At 41.0% G+C, this 26,827-nt stretch overlaps 1 protein-coding gene, 1 non-coding gene and 1 pseudogene across 7 annotated transcripts in view; all 3 read left to right on the top strand.

The window, feature by feature from the left end:
* EFCAB3 (EF-hand calcium binding domain 3) overlaps window positions 1–26,827 on the top strand; it is a 46,889-nt gene that overhangs the window by 13,597 nt on the left and 6,465 nt on the right. For 5 of the 6 annotated variants that reach the window (XM_055257559.2, XM_055257561.2, XM_055257562.2 and 2 more), the window contains 5 exons: window positions 101–191; window positions 4,488–4,564; window positions 8,951–9,094; window positions 10,632–10,703; window positions 12,106–12,226. In XM_055257559.2, coding sequence (XP_055113534.1) covers window positions 101–191; window positions 4,488–4,564; window positions 8,951–9,094; window positions 10,632–10,703; window positions 12,106–12,226 — 505 coding nt within the window. The remainder of the gene's footprint in view (window positions 1–100; window positions 192–4,487; window positions 4,565–8,950; window positions 9,095–10,631; window positions 10,704–12,105; window positions 12,227–26,827) is intronic. The other variant, XM_055257560.2, reaches the window with a different exon arrangement.
* Window positions 243–306, top strand: LOC129470827 (U7 small nuclear RNA). The gene has a single exon (XR_008653349.1). It is a non-coding gene; the product is annotated as a U7 small nuclear RNA (small nuclear RNA).
* Window positions 14,724–15,705, top strand: LOC129470124 (small ribosomal subunit protein uS12-like; annotated as a pseudogene).

The following is a 26,827-nucleotide window of genomic DNA, read 5'->3' on the forward strand; positions in this document are numbered from 1 at the left end:
TAGATTTTTCAAACTCCAGGCTTGGAGCTGAAAAAGTTACAAAAGAATATAAAGAATTAATCTGTAAACTGATTTCTTAATTGTACATTCTGAATTCCAGACAGAGTCACTGGCCACATGGCAGTTTCAGAAGTTAAACCAAAACTTAAGCTGAATCCTCTAACAAAAGTACCCATCTCCCACAGTAAAAGGTAGGTAATGAATGTATTAAGGGTGATAAATGTATTATGACAAAGAATTATTAGTGTTACAGGCTCCTTCAGAATTTTGTCTAGCAGGTTTTCCAGTCTTTACCAGGAAGCCCCTTAAAAAAAGAAAATTATTAAGATTATTGGCCGGGTGCAGTGGCTCACACCTGTAATCTCAGCACTTTGGGAGGCTGAGGTGGGTGGATCATGAGGTCAAGAGATCGAGACCATCCTGGCCAACATGGTGAAACTCCGTCTCTACTAAAAATACAAAAATTAGCCAGGCGTGGTGGTGTGCACCTGTGGTCCCAGCTACTTGAGAGGCTGAGGCAGGAGAATTGCTTGAACTTGGGGAACAGAGGTTGCAGTGAGCCGAGATTGTGCCAGTGCACTCCAGCCTGGTGTCAGAGCAAGACTCCATCTCAAAAAAAAATTATTAATATATTAAATGCTCATAAAGATTATGATGAAACAATTAAAATACTCTTCAAATATTTATTATATGATAAGTTTAGTTATAAAACAAAACATCGGAATTGAAGAGGAAGATTTTTTATGAAAAGAAAAAGATATACATCTTTTTTGATAGGAAGAGCAGAATTCTCCCTCCTGTCCTCCCAAAGGAGAAGCTGTTTTTATGTTAGGATACAAAATACCCTAGGGGGCTCAAGGAGTTATCAGTTATACCTTGAGATATTTTGAGTGCCAGTTTAAGGAAGAAAAAATTTAGAAGGTCATAAAGAAGACCTAAACCCATAACCAAGTCAAAGTGTAGAAAAAGGGTCTATATTTCAAATATAGCTGGTAAACGAAAGCTGGTAAATTAGCCATGACTGACCCTGGGCTAAAATTGAGAAGGGAGATTTACCTGTGACATTAACAATGGCTTTTTCTTAGTCACCTAACAACAAATTTCAATAAACAGCCACTAATGACCAAAAATGAGAACCTGATTTATATTTTATCAGATCATAAGAAGAACATTTTTTTCTCTTTCACAATTATCCATTTACTTTCTATTCTGAGTGTATCTTTTCTAGTGACTATGCAAGCTATCTTTTGAGGTAGTGAGTTCCTTGTCACTGAAAGTAGTTAAGCAAAGACTAGACAATACTACATGTAAAGGGAATTCCTACATTAGATGAGAGGCTGGATTGGGTTCCTTCCAAATGTAAGATTCTTCAGTCATTTGAAACTTTGAAAAATAAAGTCTTTCTCCAATGTTTGATCCAAGATAAGATTTGAAATTGTGCCAAGAGTGTCTTTTTAAAGACAGGTAATAAGAACTTTATGTTGCCTGGCCTGGCACGGTGGCTCACATCTGTAATCCCAGCACTTTGAGAGACTGAGGCGGGTGGATCACTTGAGCCTAGGAATTTGAGACCAGCCTCTACCAAAAAAGATACAAAAATTAGCTGGATGTGGTGGTGCACACCTGTAGTCCCAGCTACTCAAGGGGCTGAGGTGGGAGGATTGCTCGAGCCCAGGAGGCAGAGGTTAGGGTGAGCTGAGATCGCACCACTGCGCTTCAACCTGGGCAACAGAGTAAGACCCTGTCTCGAAAGAAAAAAGATCTTTACACTGCCTTGAATTCTACTTTCCTCCTGCTTCTTGAGAACATAGTATTTCTCCATGTACTGCATCTTTTACATCATGCAAAAGAAATTTGTTTATATTTAGAAATACAGATGGTCCCCAACTTAACAATGGCTCAACTTACCATTTTTTGACTTTATAGTGGTACAAAAGCAATATGTATCTGGTAGAAACTCTACTTCAAATACTCATACAACCATTCTGTTTTTCAATTTCAGTACAGGAGTCAATAAATTACATGAGGCATTCAACACTTTATTACAAAATAGGCTTTGTGCTAGATGATTTTGCCCACATGTAGGCTAATGTAACTGTTCTGAGCACATTTAAGGTAGGCTCGGCTAAGCTATGTAGTTTAGGCGAATTAATGCATTTTCAATCTACAATATTTTCAACTTATGATGGGTTTATAAGGATGTAACCCCATCATGAATCAAGGAACATCTGTACAATAAATATAAAATAACCTATCTGAATAAGGACAAACCTGAGCTTCAGAAATTACAGGTTGGGCACAGTGGCACACACTTGTAATCCCAGCACTTTGGGAGGTAGTGGGGGAAGAACACTTGAGCCCAGGAGTTCAAGACCAGCCTGAGCAACATAAGGAGATCTTGTCTCTACAAAAAATAAAAAATTAGCTAGGTATGGTGGCATGCACCTATAGTTCCAATTACTCGGGAAACTGAGGTGGAAGGATCCTTGAGCCTGGGCAGTCAAGGCTGCAGTGAGCCACGATCACACCACTGCACTCCATCCTGGACCACAGAGGGAGACTCTGTCTTGAAAGAATGAGAGAAAGAGAAGAAATTCAAGTAGATAATAAAGAGGAAGCACCAGAAGAAGAAATCAATGTTAGTAAAAACTGAGAAAATAAGACAAGTTAGATAAAATGCCACTTTCAAAAGTTAAGAACAGTTTTGAGACTATCACCTCCTTTTCTCCCAGGCCACTCTTTGAAAATGAGTTGAATCTAATAAGTACTTTAGGGGATACTAAATTAATAAACCATAATAATTTTTTGTTTAACTACAATGTTTAGTATTTCTCCTAGTTTTCCTTTTTTTTTTTTTTTTTTTTGAGACAGAGTCTTGCTCTGTCGCCCAGACTGGAGTGCGGTGACATGATCTCTGCTCACTGCAAGTTCCGCCTCCTGGGTTCATGTCATTCTTCTGCCTCAGCCTCCCAAGCAGCTGGGACTACAGGCGCCTGCCACCATGCCTGGCTAATTTTTTTTTTTTTTTAATTTTTAGTAGAGGCGGGGTTTCACCATGTTAGCCAGGATGGTCTTGATCTCCTGACCTCGTGATCCATCCGCCTTGGCCTCCCAAAGTGCAGGGATTACAGGCATGAGCCACCGTGCCCGGCCTAGTTTTACTTTTTAAACTGCTTCTTATAAAGCCACAAAACTATGAGATTTCATATTTTTTAAACGTTTAGTTTTACAAGTATCAAAACTAAATGCACTTTAAATAAATTTATAAAATTGATTATAATTAAATTTTGGAGTTAAATCACATTTACTTAAATGTAATTAAATTTTATTTATCATATTATAAGCAAACTCAGTTTTACATGATATATTTTTGTGTGTTCTTAAAGTAATAAATTACTTCAGAGCTGTACAAAGTATCTTGAGGGTATTAATATGTTCCTGCCTTTTCCAGATTTTACTTTCCTCAATAAATGAAAGGTCACCCAGGGTTTCAAATTTTCAGAAGTGTTCTCTATCTTTATTTCTCTCTCTTATACACCCATACATATGCTGGTAAAAATACAATTTGACGATTGTAAAATAGTTGTAAAAGTTGTAAAAAAAAAAAAAAAGTTGTAAAATAGTCATAGATGCAAAGGTTTCTCTGTAAGGGTATTCACCACAACAATATTTATACTGTTTTAAAACTTTAAACTCAAGGCTGAGAGTTGGAGCCAGCAAAAAAGAAAATTGAAACAACTTCTCTTTCTAACAACAGGAATAGTGTAAAGCATTATGGCCTTGATTTTTGGAGTCAGACAAATCTGGGTTTGAATCTCAGGTCTTTCATTTACTATCTGTATAACCTGAGACAAATTATTTAATTGCTCTGAGCTTCTGTTTCTTATTTTGTAAAATGGGGGGAAATCGTAACTGGTTTTTGGGTTTGGTTTTTTTTTTTTTTTTTTTGAGATAGGCTCTCACTCTGTCACCCAGGCTGAAGCATAGTGGTGCAATCATGACTCACTGCAGCCGTGACCTCCCAGGCACAAGCAATTCTCCCACCTCAGCCTCCTGAGTGGCTAGGACTACAGGCCTGTGCCACCACACCTGGCTAATTTTTTTTTTATTTTTTGTAGAGACAAAAAATAGAGACAGCTATGTTGCCCAAGCTGGTCTTGAACTCCTGGGCTCAAGCGATCCTCTTGCTTTGACCTCCCAAAGGGCTAGGAGTAGAGGTATGAGCCACCATGGCTGGACTGAAATTATAATTTTTTAAGGGAGGGGTGATGGGCAAGTTTAGGGCAGAGGTGGATTTCAGTGGCCAACATTTTCTCACTGTTCATCCTGTAGCTATTGGCTATCCTAAATAGAAGATCCCTTAGGATAGTAGACTGGATACATTGAGATGCTACATTCATTCCAGTAAGCAGAAACTGATGAATAGGACTAATATCTGCTGGTTTCACATATGTAGTAAATCTAAATATTTTCATATCTTTCCTCAGGGATAGAGACTTACCAGGATCTCTTCAATGCCAATTACAACACAAAGAAAAGAAGCTAAGTGCTTCACAAATGGCAGGTAATGAGAATCATCCTCAAAATTGAAGCATGAACAACAGCTCCTTAATATGTCTGATCCTTTCTTCTCTAAGAAAGATCTGAGATTTCAAGGGTTGTCTACACCACCATCATTTGAGAGAAAGGAAAAAAACCTTACATTTTTGTGGGACAGGAGGGAAATTGCTTTTAAATGGACATCTCCCTAGAATTTAGGCAGTGCTGGTCAAATAACTGTATTCAAAAAAGAACTTGTGGGTGTGGAAAAGAAGAACAAATGCAAAAAGAACAAAAATAACAAAAGAACAAATATAAATCAAGTAATAAAGAACACAAACACAGCTACAGTCCTAGGATTTCTCAAAGAAAAAAATATAAAATGAGCTACACTGGCTAAAGTTTATTCATCCAAACAACAAATATTTATTTAATGCCAAAAATGTACTAGGTGTGGGAAACAACAAAACAAGTCAGACGTGGTCCCTGTCCTGATAGGAAGTCTAATAGGGAAGACAGGCTGTTAAACCATGACTTGCCAGGCACAGTGGCTCATGCCTGTAATCTCAGCACTTTGGGAGGCTGAGGCAGGCCAGGCCGATCACCTGAGGTCAGGAGTCTGAGACCAGCTTGGCCAATATGGTGAAACCTTGTCTCTACTAAAAATACAAAAATTAGCAGAGCGTGGTGGCGGGCACCTGTAATCCCAGCTATTTGGGAGGCTGAGGCAGGGAGAATTGCTTGAACCCAGGAAGCGGAGGTTGCAGTAAGCCGAGATTGCACCACTGCACACCAGCCTGGGTGACAAAGCGAGACTCCGTCTCGAAAACAAAAAAGGCATGAACTTGCTGAATAAATCATTTAAATTACAATATAACACAAGTTATGATAGGAAAAGTATGGAGTGTTAAGGAGCTTAAAGGAAAGCCTCCTAATTTGGTCTTGTGAGGGAAGAAAGGGAGTCCCAGAGAAGGCTGAATGACGAATTGGAGTAAATCAGGCAAATAGCGCTGAGAGGAGTGTTCTAGGCAGAAAGAACAGAATCTACAAAGGCCAGAGAAAAGGGAAAGCATGATGCACTAGAAAAATTCAAAGAAGTCAAGTGTGGCTGTGTTTGGGTTGTGTCTGGTTTCTGGAGAGGCTGATGCTTTACCCCACTAAATTTAGAACCAATTTAGAAATTGACCCAGGAGACAGAAATGAATCATAGAATCAATCGACCTTGACCAGCCCTGAGAGGGGCAGTCCCTCCAGGGCCAGCAAGGCCCCAGATAGCAAAACATCAAATATGGAAACTAGAAAATGTGTTCTTTACAGTGCTTAATCCTCAACTTTCCTACGAGAGGTTAATTTGTTCATTCTATAATCAATCAACCTTTATTGCTGGGAATTTCGGTTTGGAAAACGCAAAGGATTGTCATGATCAGATTGGCATTTTTCATTGTAAAACTGAGCTAAATGCCTTAATAATAACAGCTTATGGTTTTATAGACCTTTAAGGTTTCTAAAGTGCCTTAAGATACTTTGGTGCTCATTTTAAGGGGTCTATTTTAGTCAGATATGGTGAGACATGCAGACACAGAAATGATGGCCACAAAGGAAGTTTTTCATACTCACAGATCCCTAGAAACAGGGCACAGCAAGCCAAGCATGTGGGGCCACAAGAGGAAGCACCAGGGTCAGTCAGGAAGTGGGCAGGGGCAGCATGTGGACAAGAAACTCTATTGTGGTTTCTGCAAAAAGGAATGGACAAGGCAGGGTAAGTAGGTATGGGGTTAGCTAGTTTAAACGACTTCAGTGGGCTCTGGCATGTAAGGGCTGTCCCTAGTTGTCTGGTACCTAGCCCTGGGATGACTAGGGCAGGGAAGTAGTGGCTCTGACTGTAAGAGGTGGAGAAGGCAGGTGGTTGAGGATATGGTCTATGGAATATGGTCTATGGAATTGGATGGTTTGCAGAGGAAAGACACACTCACAAGCTAGTAGTTACTATTTCTAGGAATTGACCAGCCCTGAGAGGGGCAGTCCCTCCAGGGCCAGCAAGGCCCCAGATATCAAAACATCAAATATGGAAACTAGAAAATGTGTTCGTTACAGTGCTTAATCCTCACAACTTTCCTATGAGAGGTTAATTTGTTCATTCTACAAATATTTATTGAATACTTCAAGATCCCCAGCATCTCCCATCCTTACTGTCAATTGGTCTCCTTACTTTCCTGAAGAAAACTGAAGCAATCAGAGTAGAATTTCCATAGACTCTCACCTCCATGTCTACCTCCTTACCAGCATCTGTATCCATATACTCTGCCTTCCACCAACTTTTTCTATTTGAGCAATAAAAATTAATAATATAGAATTGACTATAACCCAAAGTATAAAATAAACATCCATGAATCCACACTGATAGAAATAAATTGCTAATTTTTTTCTTTTTTTTTTCTGAGATGGAGTCTCACGCTGTCCCCCAGGCTGGAGTGCAGTGGTGCGATCTTGGCTCACTGCAGGCTCCGCCCCCCGGGGTTCACGCCATTCTCCTGCCTCAGCCTCCCGAGTAGCTGGGACTACAGGCGCCCACCACCACGCCCGGCTAATTTTTTGTATTTTTAGTAGAGACAGGGTTTCACCGTGTTAGCCAGGATGGTCTTGATCTCCTGACCTCGTGATCCACCCGCCTTGGCCTCCCAAAGTGCTGGGACTACAGGCATGAGCCACCACGCCCGGCCATAAATGACTAAATTTTCAATAGGAAGAAGAGACAAATGGCAGAGGTAGCAATAGCCGGAGGGGGAAATGGGGTCACAATGTACTTTTTAAGGGAGAAATAGCAAAAGTTTATACAACAATAGGATTGATATAATAGAAAATGAAAAAATGATATTTCCCTTACCTAAGAGGAGACCCTTTCTTCAGTAAATTCTTTGAATATGAGAGAGGGGATGAGTTCCAATCCACAAGGGAGGGAAGATCATGCAGGTACAGGTGCTGGTCAGGAAGTAGACATGGAGGTGGGAGTGTGTAGGAATTCTATTTCTTTTCTTCTTTCTAATCATCCACCCAGAATTACTTTTTCTTTTTTCCATGGTACATACCACCTTCTAAAATGGCATCTAGTTTACCTATTTATTACATTTATATGAAGTCACAGATCTTTGTCTATTTAGTGCACTAATGTATCCAAAACACTTGGAGCAATACCTGGTCCATGGAAAGCATGCAATCAATATTTGTTGACTGCCTACTAACATGCAAGAGATAGTGGGAAAAACAGAAACAAGTCAGAGATAGTTCGGTTCCAGCCCTAGAGAAGCCTACCTTTTATCAAGGAGAAAGATGTTACCTTTTTACATTACACACTTACAGAGCAGGTATCATTATCTCTGTAGGAGATTAATCACTCTTATACATAGAGACGCTGAGACTTGAATGTGATATGAAGTAAGTTTTATTCAGGTGTCATTTGGGATATATTTTGTTCCAGGTTTATTTCCTCATTCACTAATTTCAGAAAATACATATGTAATTTTGGCTCCAGTTAGTGCCTTGACTATTTCTTTGAAAAACTTTGGATCCATACAAAACATACACACACATATATGTAATTTGGGTCCAGTTTGACAGATTAGTTTTCTATTGCTGCTGTAACAAATTGCCACAAACATAACAGCTTAAAACAACACAAATTTATTATCTCAGAGTTCTATAAGTCAGAAGCCCAGGTGGGTACAGCTGGTTTCTCTTCTCTGTGTCTTATAGGACTGAAATTAAGGTGTTGGCCAGCCTGGCCTTAGCCAGGATGGTCTCAATCTCCTGACCTCGTGATCCACGAGGATCTCCTGGAGGAGAATCTGCTCCCAGTCTCATTCAGATTTTTGGCAGAATTCTGTTCTTTTCTCTTGTAGGGCTGACATTCCAGTTTCTTTACTGTTTATCAGCCAGGAGCTTCTCAGCCTCTTTAGCAAGCAGAGAAGTTCCTGGCTGATAAATCAGCAATGGTGGGTCAGGTCTTTCTCATGCTCTAAACCTCTCTGATTTCTGCCACATCTCTCTGGCTTCTAGCTATATAAGGGATCATGTAATTAGATTGAGCCCAGAATAATCTATCTTAATTATATGTGCAAAGTCCCTTTTGCCATGTAAGATAGCATATTCACAGGTTAAGGGATTACGGTGTGGATATCTTTGGAAAGCCATCTTACCTACCAACACTTGGTTTTGCAACAGTTAGTTCATTCCAGTTCAAGTTCCATGGAAGGATACTGTCCTTTATAAGAAATGTCTATTAAGCATTCATTTTTTTCACAATCCTTTTTTTAGAACATGATCTCCAGTCAACTATATTGTCTGCCCTACTCCTATTAGTGTATGTACTTCTTCTTGAACAACTGTCCTGAATAACATAATCCTATTTCCCCAGCTTTCCAAGATGCCTACAACTTCTTCAACAAGGACAAAACTGGCTGTATTGATTTCCATGGACTGATGTGCACTGTAGCTAAGCTGGGAATGAATCTAACCAAGCATGATGTCTATAATGAATTGAAATGTGCTGATATTGATCGTGAGTCCTTTGGCTTCTCATTGTTTTTCCCATAAAAGATTTTTGTGAATATATTGTTTTCTTTTAATGACTGTATAAACATGAGAAACAAACCTTATTTACTTGCCCCCCAAATATATATATATATAATTTGTATATTATATGTTTGTAGACTATATATTTGAATACTATATACAAATATACATATATGTATATATCCATATATCTATGTATACACACACACACACATATATATATAGCCTTAAAGGGACACACACATATATGTGTGTGTCTGTGTGTCTGTGTATGTATGTATGTATGTCCCTTTAAGGAGATCAGTGAGGTATGTGTACAAGTTGTGAAATCAAATTAATCCTAGAAAATGGACTATTTGAAAAACGCTGTGTGGAAGCTAAGAGTGATTGTCTGATTGCAGTATCAAATTCAGGTTACCTGTCCTGATGTACAAAAGCAGTAACAATGTTAATAATGACATGTTACCAAGAGAATTCAAGCCTTTTGTTTCTGTTTGAATCAAAATAGAACAAATCTTTTTTTTCCATCAAGTCCCACCTATATTGAATTTTAAATGCCACAGCACTTTTGTTGGTATTTTTAAAGCATACAGATAATTTTTTTTTTGAGACGGAGTCTTGCTCTGTCGCCCAGGCTGGAGTGCAGTGGCACAATCTCAGCTCACTGCAACCTCCGCCTCCTGGGTTCATGCCATTCTCCTGCCTCAGTCTCCTGAGTAGCTGGGACTACAGGGCCCGCCACCACGTCCGGCTAATTTTTTGTATTTTTAGTAGAGACAGAGTTTCACCATGTTAGCCAGGATGGTCTCAATCTCCTGACCTCGTGATCCGCCCGCCTCGGCCTCCCAAAGTTCTGGAATTACAGGCATGAGCCACCACGCCCAGCCACAGATAATGTTTTTAGTGAATATACTGACCGAATTATTAGTAGCCCAAACTGATATGCTGTGTGAAAAATATATGCAGCATATTATCTCCTCTCACCTCTCCCCACCCAACTGCTAGTGCCCTATTCAATCAACATCAGTTCCACCTGTCATTCAATGTCACTTAAGGTGTCACTTGCTTCTACTAACTGTGTCAAAATTTTCTATTATTTCATGGAAACATACACATACCCCTCTAATAATACTCATCATCCTTCAATTTTAGAGGAAATGGAATACAGCTTGGAGATGTTATAATAGGAATAATAGGGGCAGTTATAGCATGGGAAGACAGGACAGATTCCTTGCAAACATGGCCAGTCTCTGAGAAAGGGGCAGGCGGACAGACTGCAATGGCTGGGTGCTCCTGGCTGGATGTTTACAACCACCGTTGCTTCTGTGGGCTGTGGAGGACTCATGTAATGGTGCTAAGACCACTTCAAGAAGACCAGGGCTCACCTGAGCATATTTCCAGCCCTGAAATGCCCTGTTTTTAATATTAAATCATCCAGAGTGTTTTAATTTTTATATTTAATATATACTCTGATAATTAAAATACATCTTATCCTTGTCCTGAGTCTCAGATTTTTGTTGCAGGAGATGGGAAGGTGAATTTCTCAGACTTTATCAAGGTGCTAACAGATAAGAATCTCTTCCTCAAGGCGGTGGGTGAGTAGAGACGTTATGAACAGAAGGCAGTTGGGCAGCTACAACTCACTGCACAGCAAAGATCATTCACAGGCTTCCAGTTGGGAGACAGGTCAGGAAGGTGTAGTCTGGGATGTGAGTTACTTTTGTACTGCTTCTCCAGAACAGTATTTGCTAAACAAATTGGTACAGTGTTAACTAAATCAAGCAGGCACTTGCACTATCCAAACGCCTACTGCAAGAGACACTGCCCTTTGGTCTCCAATGAGAACACTGAAGGAGTGACTGGCGTAGAAAAATGTGGCTGCCTTCTATAATGTCTGAATTATTTTGTCTTTTTTTTTTGAGACGGAGTCTTGCTCTGTCACCCAGGCTGGAGTGCAGTGGTGCAATCTCAGCTCACTGCAAGCTCGCCCCCCGGGTTCATGCCATTCTCCTGCCTCAGCCTCCCAGTAGCTGGGACTACAGGCGCCCGCCACCACGCCCGGCTAATTTTTTGTATTTTTAGTAGAGATGGGGTTTCACAGTATTAGCCAGGATGGTCTCGATCTCCTGAGCTCATGATCCACCTGCCTCAGCCTCCCAAAGTGCTGGGATTACAGGCGTGAGCCACCACCCCCAGCCTATAATGTGTGTTTGCACTACTTTGGGAGGCATTCCTTTTATTTAAAAAAAAATTTTGTTTCAGAAAAAGAAAAATGCACTCTCTCATGTAAATCTAGGGTATCGATAATTTACTGTTCTTAAAAAAATACCTTCCCCACACTGATGAAGCCTCTACCCTCAATGCTAGGGCTGGAGAGTCTGCTGGAGGTTAGAGAGCATTAAGGTGTCACGTGCTTCCACTAACTAATAGAAAATAATTTTTCTATTATTTCTCCCCCAAGGTTATAAATGATGTGTAGTTCTACTTGAAATATTGTCATTAATCCCCTCATGGTTTGTTTATACGTTTAACAGGCTGCCTTGGAAAAGCTAACCATTATTCATGTTTTCCAGGATAAACATTCCAATTTCCAAATACTGTATACAGTTTTGAAAATATATTCATTCATAAGCTATGAACTGTTCTTAGGATAAAGAGAAGTTATTTCTTACAAGCAGTACTATAGTAATGGGAGTTTGCCTAGAATCTTTGCCTAGAACCAGATAATAATCATTAACACAAAATTCATGTTTGTGTTAAAAATATTACTACATTTTCTTAGAAGTTATTGAACTAAAAGTATTTTTTAACATTCCATTTTATTCTGTCTGCTCAGTAACCAAAATGGCCTTTCTACCAAATAGAACAGACTTTTAATGTTTTACTGTACCTCTAGTTCCTGACTTGATGTTATTATTGTAAATAATCAGTAAAGAAGTGGTCAATTTCTTATTTCAGAAGGTATTTAAAAATCTATCTTTTGTTTTCCCTCCATAGTTCCAGAAAAGGAGACCTGTTTAGATTTAGCTGGCAACCCAGGAATCCTATTGTTTGAAATCCTATCAAGGCTTCTAGAGATTTCAGCCCTACCCAGAAAGTCTATAATAGAAATAGTAAGGTAAGTGAGAAGGAAAGGAGCAAAAACAGCCTTCTCAGAAGCATTATGAAGATATTAACATGGCAGTCAGCTCTCACTAACATCCAACTCCACAGGAGAAGAAGGTATCTGGGCAAATGCCCTTGTGCTACAACATGAGACCTTATTCCCTCATCTCCACAGTCCTGCCCAGCTCTAAAACTGCAAGGCTGACCTCAGACCACCCAAGGGCCCCACTGAGGACCTAAGACAACCAAGAAATTTTAGCCTCCTCTATCTCAGGCCAAAGAATTCCAGCAGATGGCTGGGCGCAGTGGCTCAAGCTTGTAATCCCAGCACTTTGGGAGGCCGAGGCGGGCGGATCACAAGGTCAGAAGATCGAGACCATCCTGGCTAACACGGTGAAACCCCGTCTCTACTAAAAATACAAAAAAAAAAAATCAGCCGGGCGTGGTGGCGGACGCCTGTAGTCCCAGCTACTCGGGAGGCTGAGGCAGGAGAATGGCGTGAACCCGGGAGGCGGAGCTTGCAGTGAGCCGAGATTGCGCCACTGCACTCCAGTCTGGGGGACAGAGCAAGACTCTGTCTCAAAAAAAAAAAAAAAAAAAAAGAATTCCAGCAGAACAAGACTTTTCCAGGAATAATTTTGGGTGGGATTAGAAATCCAATTTGGAATATAAGACACTCTTGTTCATGCTGAAACTACCAGGGGCTCTCAAAAATCTCTAACTCAGAGATGAGGTACAGCAAATTCAGACCTCCGAAAGTAGCCTTTGGACTAGAGCAGAGCCAGAATTAGACTTGAGAATAAAGGATGAGGAAACATTCTCATCCTTTAAACCTTTAATTCTCATCCTTTAAATAAATAACACACACCAACTGCATTATTTATTCCAGCAAGTAGCGCTGAGAGTAAATCACCTCAATCTGTTTTTATCATTATCTTAAACAAATGTTGCTATTGTCAGTCTTTTCAATTTATACTCCTTCAAAGCATTCCAGTCTCCCACCTAGAGAGACTTAAGAGTATAGAATTCCACCAACAATGTAAAAATATTCTTCTGCCCCTCAATAAGTAGTCTATTTATACTCTCCTATCTCTCTGTCAGATGTAGAATAGAGGATGCACAAAATTCTACTTTTCATTCCAACTCAAAGACACTTAGTAAAGCCTGATGTTGGTACACAAATTCAACATATTGTTTAACTTCTCAATCTCAGTTTCCTCATCTATAAAAAGGGAATGATAATAATAATACCTACCGTATAGGACAATTGTGGGGCTGATGTGTGACAATACATGTGAAGTGCTTAGCACATTATAAGAGCTCAATAAATGTTAGCTATTATTATCATGTGGAAGTAACTAGACTAAGCATACACATATTATCTTGAAAATTGAAGCTTCAGCTGGGCGTGGTGGCTCACACCTGTAATCTCAGCACTTTGGGAGGCTGAGGCAGGCGAATCACAGGTCAGGAATTTGAGACCAGCCTGGCCAACATGGTGAAATCCCGTCTCTGCTAAAAATACAAAAATTAGCCGGGTGTAGTGGCAGGCACCTGTAATCTCAGCTACTCGTGAGGCTGAGGCAAGAGAATAGCTTGAACCTGGGATGCGGAGGGTTGCAGTGAGCCAAGATCACTCCACTGCACTCCAGCCTGGGCAACAGAGTGAGAGTTCATCTCAAAAAAATAAAAAAGAAAAAAAAAGAAAATTGAAGCTTCGTTTAAAAAAAATTATAGCCAGGCACCATGGCTCACACCTATAATCTCAGCTACTCAGGGGGCTGAGATGGGAGGATGACTTAAGGCCAGAAGCTCCATACCAGCTGGGCAATATAGCAAGACCCTCATCTCTACAAAATTAAAAAAATTAACTAGGCATGGTGGTGAATACCTGTAGTCTAAGCTATTCAAGAAGCTCATTTGAGCCCAGGAATTTGAGGTCACAGTGAGCTGTGATTGTACCACTACACTCCAACCTGGGCAACAGAGTGAGACCGTCCTCTAAAAAAATAAAATAAAAATAAATTTTTTTAAAAAAGAATATACATATTATCTAATTTAATCCTCACCTCCCTAATGAGTATATACTATCATCACTCCCACTTTACAGATGAAAAAACTGCAGCACAGGTCAGTTAAATAACTTGCCCAAGAGGGAATGGTACCTATATTTTAGCTAAGTCTGATTCCAGAACTCATGCTCTTATCTATCTCCCTATACTGCCTCTCACACCCAGTAAGTGCTTAGGAAATGTTAGCTGATGTTGGCGTTTTTATTGTTATTGTGGCGTGGCTGTTATGTATCTGGTTATCTTATCTGGTTATTATTTATCTGGTCATCTTGCTAGTGCCTGATACCTAAGGAGATTAAAAATATTTAAGACATAGTATTTAATGTATAAATGGAGACACTTTGAGAGGCTGAGGTGCATGGATCACTTGAGGCCATGAGTTTGAGACCAGCCTGGGCAACCTGGTGAAACCCATCTCTACAAAAATTAGCTCTTTCACTTAGGCCCGTGGTGCCAGCAGGATGGGCAAGTGTCATGGACTTCGTGCTGCTAGGAAGTTCCACAGTCACTGACGAGACCAGAAGTGGCATGAAAAACAGTACAAGAAAGCCCATTTGGGCACAGCCCTGAAGGCCAACCCTTTTGAGGGTTGCATGAGAGGTGCTTCTCATGCAAAAGGAATTGTGCTGGAAAAAGTAGGGGTTGAAACCAAACAGCCAAATTCTGCCATCAGGAAGTGTGCCAGCATCTAGCTGATCAAGAATAGCAAGAAAATCACAGCCTTTGTAGCCAATGGTGGTTGCTTGAACTTTATTGAGAAAAAGTTCTTGTTGCTGAAAGTTCTTGTTGCTGAAAAGTTCTTGTTGCTGAAAGTTCAACAAGAACGATAAAGTTCTTGTTGCTGGATTTGGTTAAAAAGATCATGCTGGGCCGAGCACAGTGGCTCACGGTTGTAATCCCAGCACTTTGGGAGGCCAAGGCAGGTGGATCATGAGGTCAGGAGTTCGAGACCAGCCTGGCCAACATGGTGAAACCCCGTCTCTACTAAAAATTTAAAAAAATTAGCCAGGCACAGTGGCAGGCGCCTGTAATCCCAGTTACTCAGGAGGCTGAGGCAGGAGAATCACTTGAACCTGGGAGGCAGAGGTTGCAGTGAGCCTAGATCATGCCACTGAACTCCAGCCTGGGCAATGAGAGCGAGACTCCATCTCAAAAAAAAAAAAAAAAGGCGATATTCCTGGAGTCTGCTTTAAGGTTTCAAAGTGCCCAATGTCTCTCTTTTGGCCCTATACAAAGGCACGAAGGAAAGACCAAGATCATAAACTTTAATGGTGAAAACACTGTAGTGATGGGCCAGGCGTGGTAGCTCACGCTTGTAATTCCAACACTTTGGGAGACCAAGGCAGGTGGATTGCTTGAAGCCAGGAGTTCGAGACCAGCCTGGCCAACATGGTGAAACCCTGTCTCTACTAAAAATTTAAAAATTAACCGGGTGTGGTGCTGCACACCTGTAATCCCAGCTACTCAAAAGGCCAAGGCACAAGAATTGCTTGAATCTGGGAGGTAGAGGTTGCAGTGAGCCGAGATCGTACCACTGCACTCCAGCCTGGACAACAGGGTGAGACTTAGTCTCAAAAAAAAAAAAAAAAAAAAAACTGTAGTGATAAATTTTTATATGCAAAAAAACAAAAAATTAGCCACCGTGGTGGCACACACCTGTTGTCTCAGCTACTTAAAGGGCTAAAGCAGGAGGATTGCTTGAGCCTGGGGGTCAAGGCTACAGTGAGCCATGTTCACCCCACTGCACTCCAGCGTGGGTAACAAAATGAGACCCTGTCTCAAAAGAAAGAAAGAAAAAATAATAATTATATATGTATACACACATGCACACACACATATATATATATATGAATGGAGAGAAAAGTCAGAAATATGTGGATATTTAAATAAATAGAAGTAACATAATCCAAAATATGTTAAATAAATGTCAAATAAGTGGCAAAGATAATTATTTAATTTCCTGAAAAAGCAGGTCTTGATTTGGTTAATGGTAGAATTGTGAATGGGAGTTCATTCATGATTTGGCTCTCTGTTTGTCTGTTATTGGTGTATAGGAATGTTTGTGATTTTTGCACATTGATTTTGTATCCTGAGACTTTGCTGAAGTTGCTTATCAGCTTAAGGAGATTTTGGGCTGAGACAATGGGGTTTTCTAAATATACAATCATGTCATCTGCAAACAGGGACAATTTGACTACCTCTTTTCCTAATTGAATACCCTTTATTTCTTTCTCTTGCCTGATTGCCCTGGCCAGAACTTCCAACACTATGTTGAATAGGAGTGGTGAGAGAGGGCATCCCTGTCTTGTGCCAGTTTTCAAAGGGAATGCTTCCGGTTTTTGCCACGCAGTATGATATTGGCTGTGGGTTTGTCAAAAATAGCTCTTATTATTTTGAGATATGTCCCATCAATACCTAATTTATTGAGAGTTTTTAGCATGAAGGGCTGTTGAATTTTGTCAAAGGTCTTTTCTGCATCTGTTGAGATAATCATGTGGTTTTTGTCTTTGGTTCTGTTTATATAATGGGTTATGTTTATTGATTTGCGTATGTTGAACCAGCCTTGCATCCCAGGGATGAAGCCCACTTGATTATGGTGGATAAGCTTTTTGATGTGCTGCTGGATTCGGTTTGTCAGTATTTTATTGAGGATTTTCGCACTGATGTTCATCAGGGATATTGGTCTAAAATTTTCTTTTTTTGTTGTGTCTCTGCCAGGCTTTGGTATCAGGATGATGCTGGCCTCATAAAATGAGTTAGGGAGGATTCCCTCTTTTTCTATTGATTAGAATAGTTTCAGAAGGAATGGTACCAGCTCCTCTTTGTACCTCTGGTAGATTTTGGCTGTGAATCCGCCTGGTCCTGGACTTTTTTTGGTTCATAGGCTCTTAATTATTGCCTCAATTTCAGAGCCCGTTATTGGTCTAGTCAGGGATTCAACTTCTTCCTAGTTTAGTCTTTGGAGGGTGTACGTATCCAGGAATTTATCCATTTCTTCTAGATTTTCTAGTTTATTTGTGTAGAGGTGTTTATATCTGATGGTAGTTTGTATCTCTGTGTCCACAGATACTTCTATAGTTCTTCCACTTGAGTTTCAGATCTCCGTGCATGGTTTTGCCAACTCAGTGTATTTACCCAACTGTCTGAGCCAAAGGCGCAGCATAATCCTCAGTTGTCACTGCTCTCTCACTCTCTACATCCAACCAATCACTAAGCCCTGTCTATCTTACCTCCTCAACATGAAAGCCATGCACTTCTCTCTATCCCCACAGAAACTACCCTAGCGTAAGTAAGTCACTATCTTCTTGGACTTAACTGCAGTATCCTGCCTTGTCACTCTGTTTCCATTTTTGCCATCTCCATCCACTTTCCACACTGCAGCCAGATCATAACTGAATATATTAGAAAATATTTAAGTGGCCTACAATGCCAAGCACAAATCTAATCATATCATCACATCACTTACCTTCTAAAAAGCCTACAGTGACCTCTCATGTTTCCTATGAAAAAGTTCTAACTTAACGTGACATTTTAAAGGTCCTTCATAATATATCCTTTGCTTAACCTCCAGTCTCATATATCTCTCTCTGTCTCTCCACAGAGTCTTGTTCTCTTATCTCCCAGGCTAGAGTGCTGGAGTGCAGTGGGGCGATCAAGGCTCGTTGCAGCCTCTATCTCCCAGACTCAAGCAATCCTCTCATTTCAGCTTCCCGGAGTAGCTGGGACTACAAGCATGCACTACCATGCCTGGCTAATCTTTGCATTTTTTTTGTAAAGACAGGGTTTCACCACGTTGCTCAAGCTGGTCTTGAACTCCTGACCTCAAGTTATCCACCCCCATCAGCCTCCCAAAGTGCTGGGATTATAGGTGACAGCAGTTGTGCCCAGCCCTCATCTCTTGTAACTTCCCCTCTCACACCCTAGATTACGTTTAACTCGTATCCTCAAATACTCCATGCTCTCTCACCTCCTGGTATTTGCCTAAAACAGTTTCCCCCTTTGTGAGTCAGTTTCCTAGGGCTGTCATAAAAAATTACCATAGCCAGGAACAGTGGTACAGGCCTGTAGTTCCAGCTACTTGGGAGGCTGAGGCAGGAGGATCCCTTCAGCCCCAAGAGCTCTGAGCTATAGTGCACTATGCCAATCAGGTTTCTACACTAAGTTCAGCATCAATATGGTGACCTCCCAGGAGCAGGGGACCACCAGGTTGCCTAAGGAGTGGTGAACCAGCCTAGGTCAGAAACAGAGCAGGTTAAAACTCCTATGCTGATCAGCAGCAGAACTATGCCTGTGAATAGCCACTGCACTCCAGCCTAGGCAACATAGCAAGACCGCCATCTCTAAAATAAATTAATTAATAAAATTACCACAAACTCTGTGGCTTAAAACAATAAAAATTATTCTCTCCCAGTTCTGGAGGCCAGACGGTGTCAGTAAGGCCACACCCCTTCCTTCTCCAGGCGAGAATCCTTCCCTGGAAATTCCAGCCTCCAGTGATTCCTGGCATTCCTTGGCCTGTGGCAGCATAATTCCTATCTGTGCCTTCATTTTCACAATGCCTTCTTCTATTTTTGTCTCAAATCTCCCTCTCCTTTCTTTTATAAGGTCACCAGTCATTAGACTTAGGACCCACCCTAAATCCAGGATGATCTCATCTCAAGATCTTTAATTTAATTACATCTGCAAAGATACTTTCCAAAGAAGGTCCCACAACAGGTACAGGGCTTAGGACTTGGACATCTTTTTGGGAAACACAATTCAACCCACTCTACCTATCTATGCTTAGCTGACTCCTGTTTATCCTTTCTGTCCCTGTGAGTAGTCACTCCCTCTGAAAGGCCTTCTCTGACCCCCAATTCTGGGTCAGGCTTGCTCCTACATGCTCTTCTCTCCCTATCATACAGCACATTGCACTGTTGAAGTTACAGGTTTAACAGGCAGCCTTGTCCATTAGATTGTGAGCTCTAGAAGGGCAGGGACCATGTCAGGCTTATTCATTTTTTCCCGCACCTAACACACAGCACAAAACAAACTAGGCACTTAATACTTGTTGAATTTAATTGACTTTCCCAAGATTATACAGCTATTAAATATCTGATTCAGCAGTTCAATAAGAGAATGTTGTGAGAAAAAGACTTAGAAAACAATCACAAAAAATTAGCCGGGCGTGCGTGGTGGTGGGCGCCTGTGGTCCCAGCTACTCGGAAGGCTGAGGCAGGAGAATGGCATGAACCCAGGAGGCGGAGTTTGCAGTGAGCGGAGATTGTGCCACTGCACTCCAGCCTAGGTGACAGAGCGAGACTCCGTCTCAAAAAAAAAAAAAGAAAACAGTCTACATTTGTTTGGCTACAACATGATATTTGTGTAGGGAAACAGGAAGAGATAAGGTGGAAAATATGTACTGGATCCAGATTATAGAAAATCTCCTCTAAGATTTCCTCCAAGCAGTGGGGAGCCAAAGTGCTGGGAGAGGGGAGCAGTGAGGAAGAAAGATTTTGATAGAGGAGTGGCGGAGTTTGACCTGGAAATAGTATATAGAAAAGTCTGGTAGAAAGACAGACTGATGGCCAAGAGACAAATGAAGAGGTAAGAAAAATAGCTCTGGAAAGTAGAGGAAGCAAAGGGGGCTGGGCACAGTGGCTTCTGCCTGTAATCCTAACACTTTGGGAGGCTGAGGCAGGCAGATTGCTTCGAGACCAGTCTGGCCAACATGGCGAAACCCCATCTCTACTAAAAATACAAAAATTAGCCAGGCATGGTGGCACACACCTGTAATCCCAGCTACTTGGGAGGCTGAGACACAAGAATCGCTTGAACCCAGGAGGTGGAGGTTGCAGTGAGCCGAGATCAGGCCACTGCACTCCAGCCTGGGTGACAGAGCAAGACTCTGTCTCAAAAAAGAAAGAAAAGAAAATGTACTTACTGAATGGCAAGACCTCCCACTAGCCCCCTTCTCCTTCCATATTCCCAATGTGTTGGAAGCTAGACTTATATCACCCAAGTAAAACTGTAGACGATTAGTCTTCAGGGAAATTGACTAGCCCAAGAGAAAAAACCCACACTCACAGTTAAAAAGTCTCTTGATGAAACAAGGCTCCAACCAATTACCTGACAGTAGAGCTCCCATCAATAAGATTTAACACACCAAAGAGCTTCCAATTGGACTTAACAAGTGCTTACTCTCATTCTAAAATATGAATAGACACCCAAGGAATCAAGGGACATTTAAGAGCTGGACATAGTGGCACATGCCTGTAGTCCCAGCTACTCAAAAGGATGAGGCAAAAGGACCACTTGAACCCCGGAGTTCACGTCCAGCCTGGGTAACATAATGATGCTCCCATCTCTTTAAAAAAAAAAAGATATTTAAGGAAGATTATTATTAAATTATTAATCTTAGATTAATAGTAAAGAAATATTAAAACAAGGAAAGAAAGAAGAACAAAAAAGAAAGAAGAACAAACTGAAGAAGTAGAGATAATGCATGATACAGAAAAATTATTGTAATATCCTCCAAGATATGAGGGGTAATTTGCATTCATGAAATTTGAATAGGAAACTATATAAAAGAAACATTCAAAAGAAAGAAGAAAGTTGAAGCTCTTGGAAATTAAAAATAGAATAGAAGAAGTGAAAATTTCAATTAAGAAAATCTCTCAGAATATTAGAAAAAGAGAAAACAGCATTAGAAAAGATGAGAAAATCGGCCGGGCGCGGTGGCTCATGCTTGTAATCCCAGCACTTTGGGAGGCCGAGGCGGGAAGATCACGAGGTCAGAAGTTCGAGACCACGGTGAAACCCCGTCTCTACTAAAAATACAAAAAATTAGCCGGGCGTGGTGGCGGGCGCCTGTAGTTCCAGCTACTCGGAGAGGCTGAGGCAGGAGAATGGCGTGAACCCGGGAGGCGGAGCTTGCAGTGAGCCGAGATTGCGCCACTGCACTCCAGCCTGGGCGACAGAGCGAGACTCCGTCTCAAAAAAAAAAAAAAAAAGATGAGAAAATCAGTCCAACATTCCAAATAGTAAGCATTCTAAAAGATGAACAAGAAAACCAAATGAAGGCAGGAAATCATCAAAAAAAAAATAGTCCTAGAAGATTTCCCAGAACTCACATACATGAGTTTATAGGTTTAAAGTATCCATTGAATGTCCAGCACAATGAATGATAAAAGACCCATACCCACACATGGCACATTACTATAACATTTCAGAACATCAGGAAAAAGATGCTAAAAGTTTCCAATAAGGAAAAAAATTTACTTTTCTGCATGCAAAAAGGAAACATAAGACTTCTCAAGTACAGCACTGAAAGCCAGAAAATAATGGACCAGTGCCTCAGAAAAAATGATTTCCAATCTACCCAGCCAAACTGCAAAGTATAAAAAGAAAAGACACTTTCCAGTTACCAAGCCTCAAAAAATGTACTTATGCATTCTTCCTTAGGAAGCTATTGAAGGATACACCCTACCAAGATGAGGGAGTATACATAAGTAGGAAAACAGGCAGCTCACACCTATAATCCCAGCACTTTGGGAGACTGAGGCAGAAGGATCACTTGAGCCCAGGAGTTCAAGACCAGCCTGGGCAACATAGGGAGATCCTATCTCTGCAAAAAAAAAAAAAAAATTTTTTTATTAGTCAGACGTGGCATGTGCCTGTAGTCCCAGCTACTCAGGAGGCTGAAGCAGGAGGATCACTTGAGCCCAGGAGGTCGCTGCATTCCAGCCTGGGTGACAGAGCAAGACCTTGTCTCAAAAAAAAAAAAAAAAAAAAAAAAGGAAAACAGGATCCAGGAAACAGAAGATCCAAAAAGGAGACAGACAAAGGGACTTCCTCCCTAGGATGGTGGTGACGAATAACTCTGGGTCAATAACTATGCACTGAAACCATTCCAGGTGGGTAGATCTCTTCAAGAAAACAAAAAGTGAAGTATATAGAAGTCCTGTGTGTTTGATCATGGATCTTGCGAGGAACTAGAGAAATAACAACAACACCTTACATATGCTGAGTTGTTACTATGCTCCTGACACCACCCTGAAGTCTTTATGTATATTATTTCATTTAACACTATGAAGTAGATACTATCATTACCCCTATTCCCAGATAAGGGAATTGAGGCACCTTAAAAATTGAATAATATGCCCAGGATCACACAGTTAGAATGGTGTCAGTGAATTCACTGGACTGTCAGGAAGGTGTGAAACCTCAGCAGAGGAAAAGCCTACTACAAGCCAGGACATCACTGGAGGTGAGTGAGGGAAATGAGTAAAGACTGGGCTTGCCCAGAACACTTGGGCCCCTATACAGACTGATCCTTTATTGTGAATATAGGTTTATAGAATGTATATTTTCTTTTATTATACTTCTTTTTTTTTTTTTTTTTTGAGACAGAGTTTCGCTCTCGTCACCCAGGCTGGAGTGCAATGGCACGATCTCAGCTCACTGCAACCTCCAGTATTCAAGCGATTCTCTGGCCTCAGCCTCCCAAGTAGCTGGGATTATGGGCACGCACCACCACCACCACGCCCGGCTAGTGTTTGTGTTTTTAGTAAAGACAGGGTTTCACCATATTGGCCAGGCTGGTCTTGAATTCCTGACCTCAGGTGATCCTTCCACTTTGGCCTCCCAAAGTGCTGGGATTACAAGCGTGAGCCACCACGCCTGGCCCTATTTTCTTTTATTATACTTTGTAATATTGTGTGGCAAAGAATATCTTTCCTATATTTTTAGATATGCCCAGGAATTCCGGGAAACAGGGATATGCAAATCTAGCAAAATTATATAGTTATTAAAAGCAAATACAGGCTAGGCATGGTGGCTCACTCTTGTAATCCCAAAGCTTTGGGAGCCCAAAGCAGGAAGATCACTCGAGCCCAGAAGTTCAAGACCTGCCTGGGCAATGTAGGGAAACTCTCTACAAAAAATTTAAAAATTAGCCAGGCAGGGTGGCTTGCACCTGTGGTCCCAGCTACTCAAGAGGCAGAGGCAAAAGGACTGCTTGAGGCCAGGAGTTCAAGGCTGTAGTGAGCCTTGCACCCTTGTACTCCAGCCTGGGAGACCGTGAGACTCTGTCTCTAAAATAAACATAATAATAATAAATAGCAGGCTGGGCGCGGTGGCTCACGCTTGTAATCCCAGCACTTTGGGAGGCCGAGGCGGATGGATCACCTGAGGTTGGGAGTTCAAGACCAGCCTGACCAACATGGAGAAACCCCGTCTCTACTAAAAGTACAAAATTAGCCAGGCATGGTGGCGCATGCCTTTAATCCCAGCTATTCAGGAAGCTGAGGCAGGGGAATCGCTTGAACCCAGGAAGTAGAGGTTGCAGTGAGCCAAGATCGCGCCATTGCACTCCAGCCTGGGCAACGAGAGCAAAACTCAATCTCAAAAAATAATAATAATAATAATAAAGACAGCAAATACAAACACAAGCCACTAGTTTTGGTATGTAATATACATGAAACAATTAGTTATAAAATATAATGTGACATAAATTGTTAAGCAAAGATTAGAATTTCAAGGAAGAAAGGAAACTATAAGACAAACAGAGAGCCAAATCATGAGTGAACTCCCATTCACAATTGCTTCAAAGAGAATAAAATACCTAGGAATCCAACTTACAAGGGATGTGAAGGACCTCTTCAAGGAGAACTACAAACCACTGCTCAATGAAATAAAAGAGGATACAAACAAATGGAAGAACATTCCATGCTCATGGGTTGGAAGAATCAATATCGTGAAAATGGCCATACTGCCCAAGGTAATTTATAGATTCAATGCCATCCCCATCAAGCTACCAATGACTTTCTTCACAGAATTGGAAAAAACTACTTTAAAGTTCATATGGAACCAAAAAAGAGCCCACATCGCCAAGTCAATCCTAAGCCAAAAGAACAAAGCTGGAGGCATCACACTACCTGACTTTAAACTATACTACAAGGCTACAGTAACCAAAACAGCATGGTACTGGTACCACAACAGAGACATAGATCAATGGAACAGAACAGAGCCCTCAGAAATGATGCCGCATATCTACAACTATCTGATCTTTGACAAACCTGACAAAAACAAGAAATGGGGAAAGGATTCCCTATTTAATAAATGGTGCTGGGAAAACTGGCTAGCCATACGTAGAAAGCTGAAACTGGATCCCTTCCTTACACCTTATACAAAAATTAATTCAAGATGGATTAAAGACTTATATGTTAGACCTAAAACCATTAAAATCCTACAAGAAAACCTAGGCAATACCGTTCAGGACATAGGTGTGGGCAAGGACTTCATGTCTAAAACACCAAAAGCAATGGCAACAAAAGCCAAAATTGACAAATGGGATCTCATTAAACTAAAGAGCTTCTGCACAGCAAAAGAAACTACCATCAGAGTGAACAGACAACCTACAGAATGGGAGAAAATTTTTGCAACCTACTCATTTGACAAAGGGCTAATATCCAGAATCTACAATGAACTCAAACAAATTTACAAGAAAAAAACAAACAACCCCATCAAAAAGTGGGCAAAGGACATGAACAGACACTTCTCAAAAGAAGACATTTATGCAGCCAAAAAACACATGAAGAAATGCTCATCATCACTGGCCATCAGAGAAATGCAAATCAAAACCACGGTGAGATACCATCTCACACCAGTTAGAATGGCCATCATTAAAAAATCAGGAAACAACAGGTGCTGGAGAGGATGTGGAGAAATAGGAACACTTTTACACTGTTAGTGGGACTGTAAACTAGTTCAACCATTGTGGAAGTCAGTGTGGCGATTCCTCAGGGATCTAGAACTAGAAATACCATTTGACCCAGCCATCCCATTACTGGGTATATACCCAAAGGACTATAAATCATGCTGCTATAAAGACACATGCACACGTATGTTTATTGCGGCACTATTCACAATAGCAAAGAGTTGGAACCAACCCAAATGTCCAACAACGATAGACTGGATTAAGAAAATGTGGCACATATACACCATGGAATATTATGCAGCCATAAAAAATGATGAGTTCGTGTCCTTTGTAGGGACATGGATGAAACTGGAAAACATCATTCTCAGTAAACTATCGCAAGGACAAAAAACCAAACACCGCATGTTCTCACTCATAGGTGGGAATTGAACAATGAGAACTCATGGACACAGGAAGGGGAACATCACACTCCGGGGACTGTTGTGGGGTGGGGGGAGGGGGGAGGGACAGCATTAGGAGATACACCTAATGCTAAATGACGAGTTAATGGGTGCAGGAAATCAACATGGCACATGGATACATATGTAACAAACCTGCACATTGTGCACATGTACCCTAAAACCCTAAAGTATAATAAAAAAAAAAAAGAAAGGAAACTATAGACAGGAGCAAAAGTTCTCAGACTTGCACTGTGTCAGAATCAGCTGGAGTGATTGTTAAAACACATTGTTAGGCTACAGGATTTCTAAGTTAATAGGTGTGTAGTCAGGGCCAAGAATTTGTATTTCCCACAATTTGTATTTTCCCAGTGGTGCTGAAGACCACACTCAGAGCCATAGGGTATATAGAGAATACTCTGAGGGAAAGAAAAACTGAGCCTTGAAGGACCTGGTGGGAATTACATTACATTATGCCATTTTCAGAGGCAAGTGATGACATCGTCAATGGTTGAGTTCAAGGCTAGGGAAGAAAGTATCTGATCATAAGTCAGACTGTAATCAGAACACCATAGGCACATTTCCTACCAACCACTGCTTCAGCCCCAACATTTAGAATGAGTCCTTTCCCTCTTCCTGAGAGGAAAGGAAAGGTTGCCTGTCACCATCCCAGAGAGTAGTGAAGCCTCCCATTGCTGTAACAGGAAGAAATCAGCCTATGTATTAATGAGAAGCAAGGTCCTACACTTTGTCCTCTGAGACAGCATGAAGTGATGCTCTTCTGCTCAGAACACTGAGATGTGAGAGGTTCCACTACCAAAGCAGTGAGAAGCAAGTCCTTCCACCTCAGCAGCAGTAAGCAGATCCCTACCATAGCTGCAGAGAGAAGTCCACTGTTCTGGCAGCAAGGAGGAAGCTGATCACTTACCACCACAGTCACTGATATTCGAGGCATGCATGTTTGTAAGTCAGATGTTTATACTATGGATCAGAGTCCTTTATCATATACAGCCTGCCAGCTGTACTTATTCTTAAAGGATGTATAACCTAAAACGCCCAGTAACACATCTTCTAAGTCTGTTCATACACATACACTCCAAAAAAAAAAGATAGGAAAGAAATGCAATCAATAGTGATTTACTCCAGATCATAAGCTTACTGGTAGTATTTTCTTTTCTTTTTTATACTTTTCTATGTTTTCCAAATTCTCTGCAATGAGAATTTCTTTTAATTTAAAACAAAAGTTGCATTTTTAAACCTAACACAAAGTAATAATAATTAATGTTTGTATTCAAGCTGGTACCACTTAAGTGTTTGTCAAGGATCGTAATTCATACGTATTTTTCTAAACAAAACAGGGAGGTCAGAGCTGGACATGATAGCAGGTACCTATAGTCCCAGCTACT

Source organism: Symphalangus syndactylus, chromosome 20 (genome assembly GCF_028878055.3).
Source record: "Symphalangus syndactylus isolate Jambi chromosome 20, NHGRI_mSymSyn1-v2.1_pri, whole genome shotgun sequence".
NCBI classification, from domain to species: Eukaryota; Metazoa; Chordata; class Mammalia; order Primates; family Hylobatidae; genus Symphalangus; species Symphalangus syndactylus.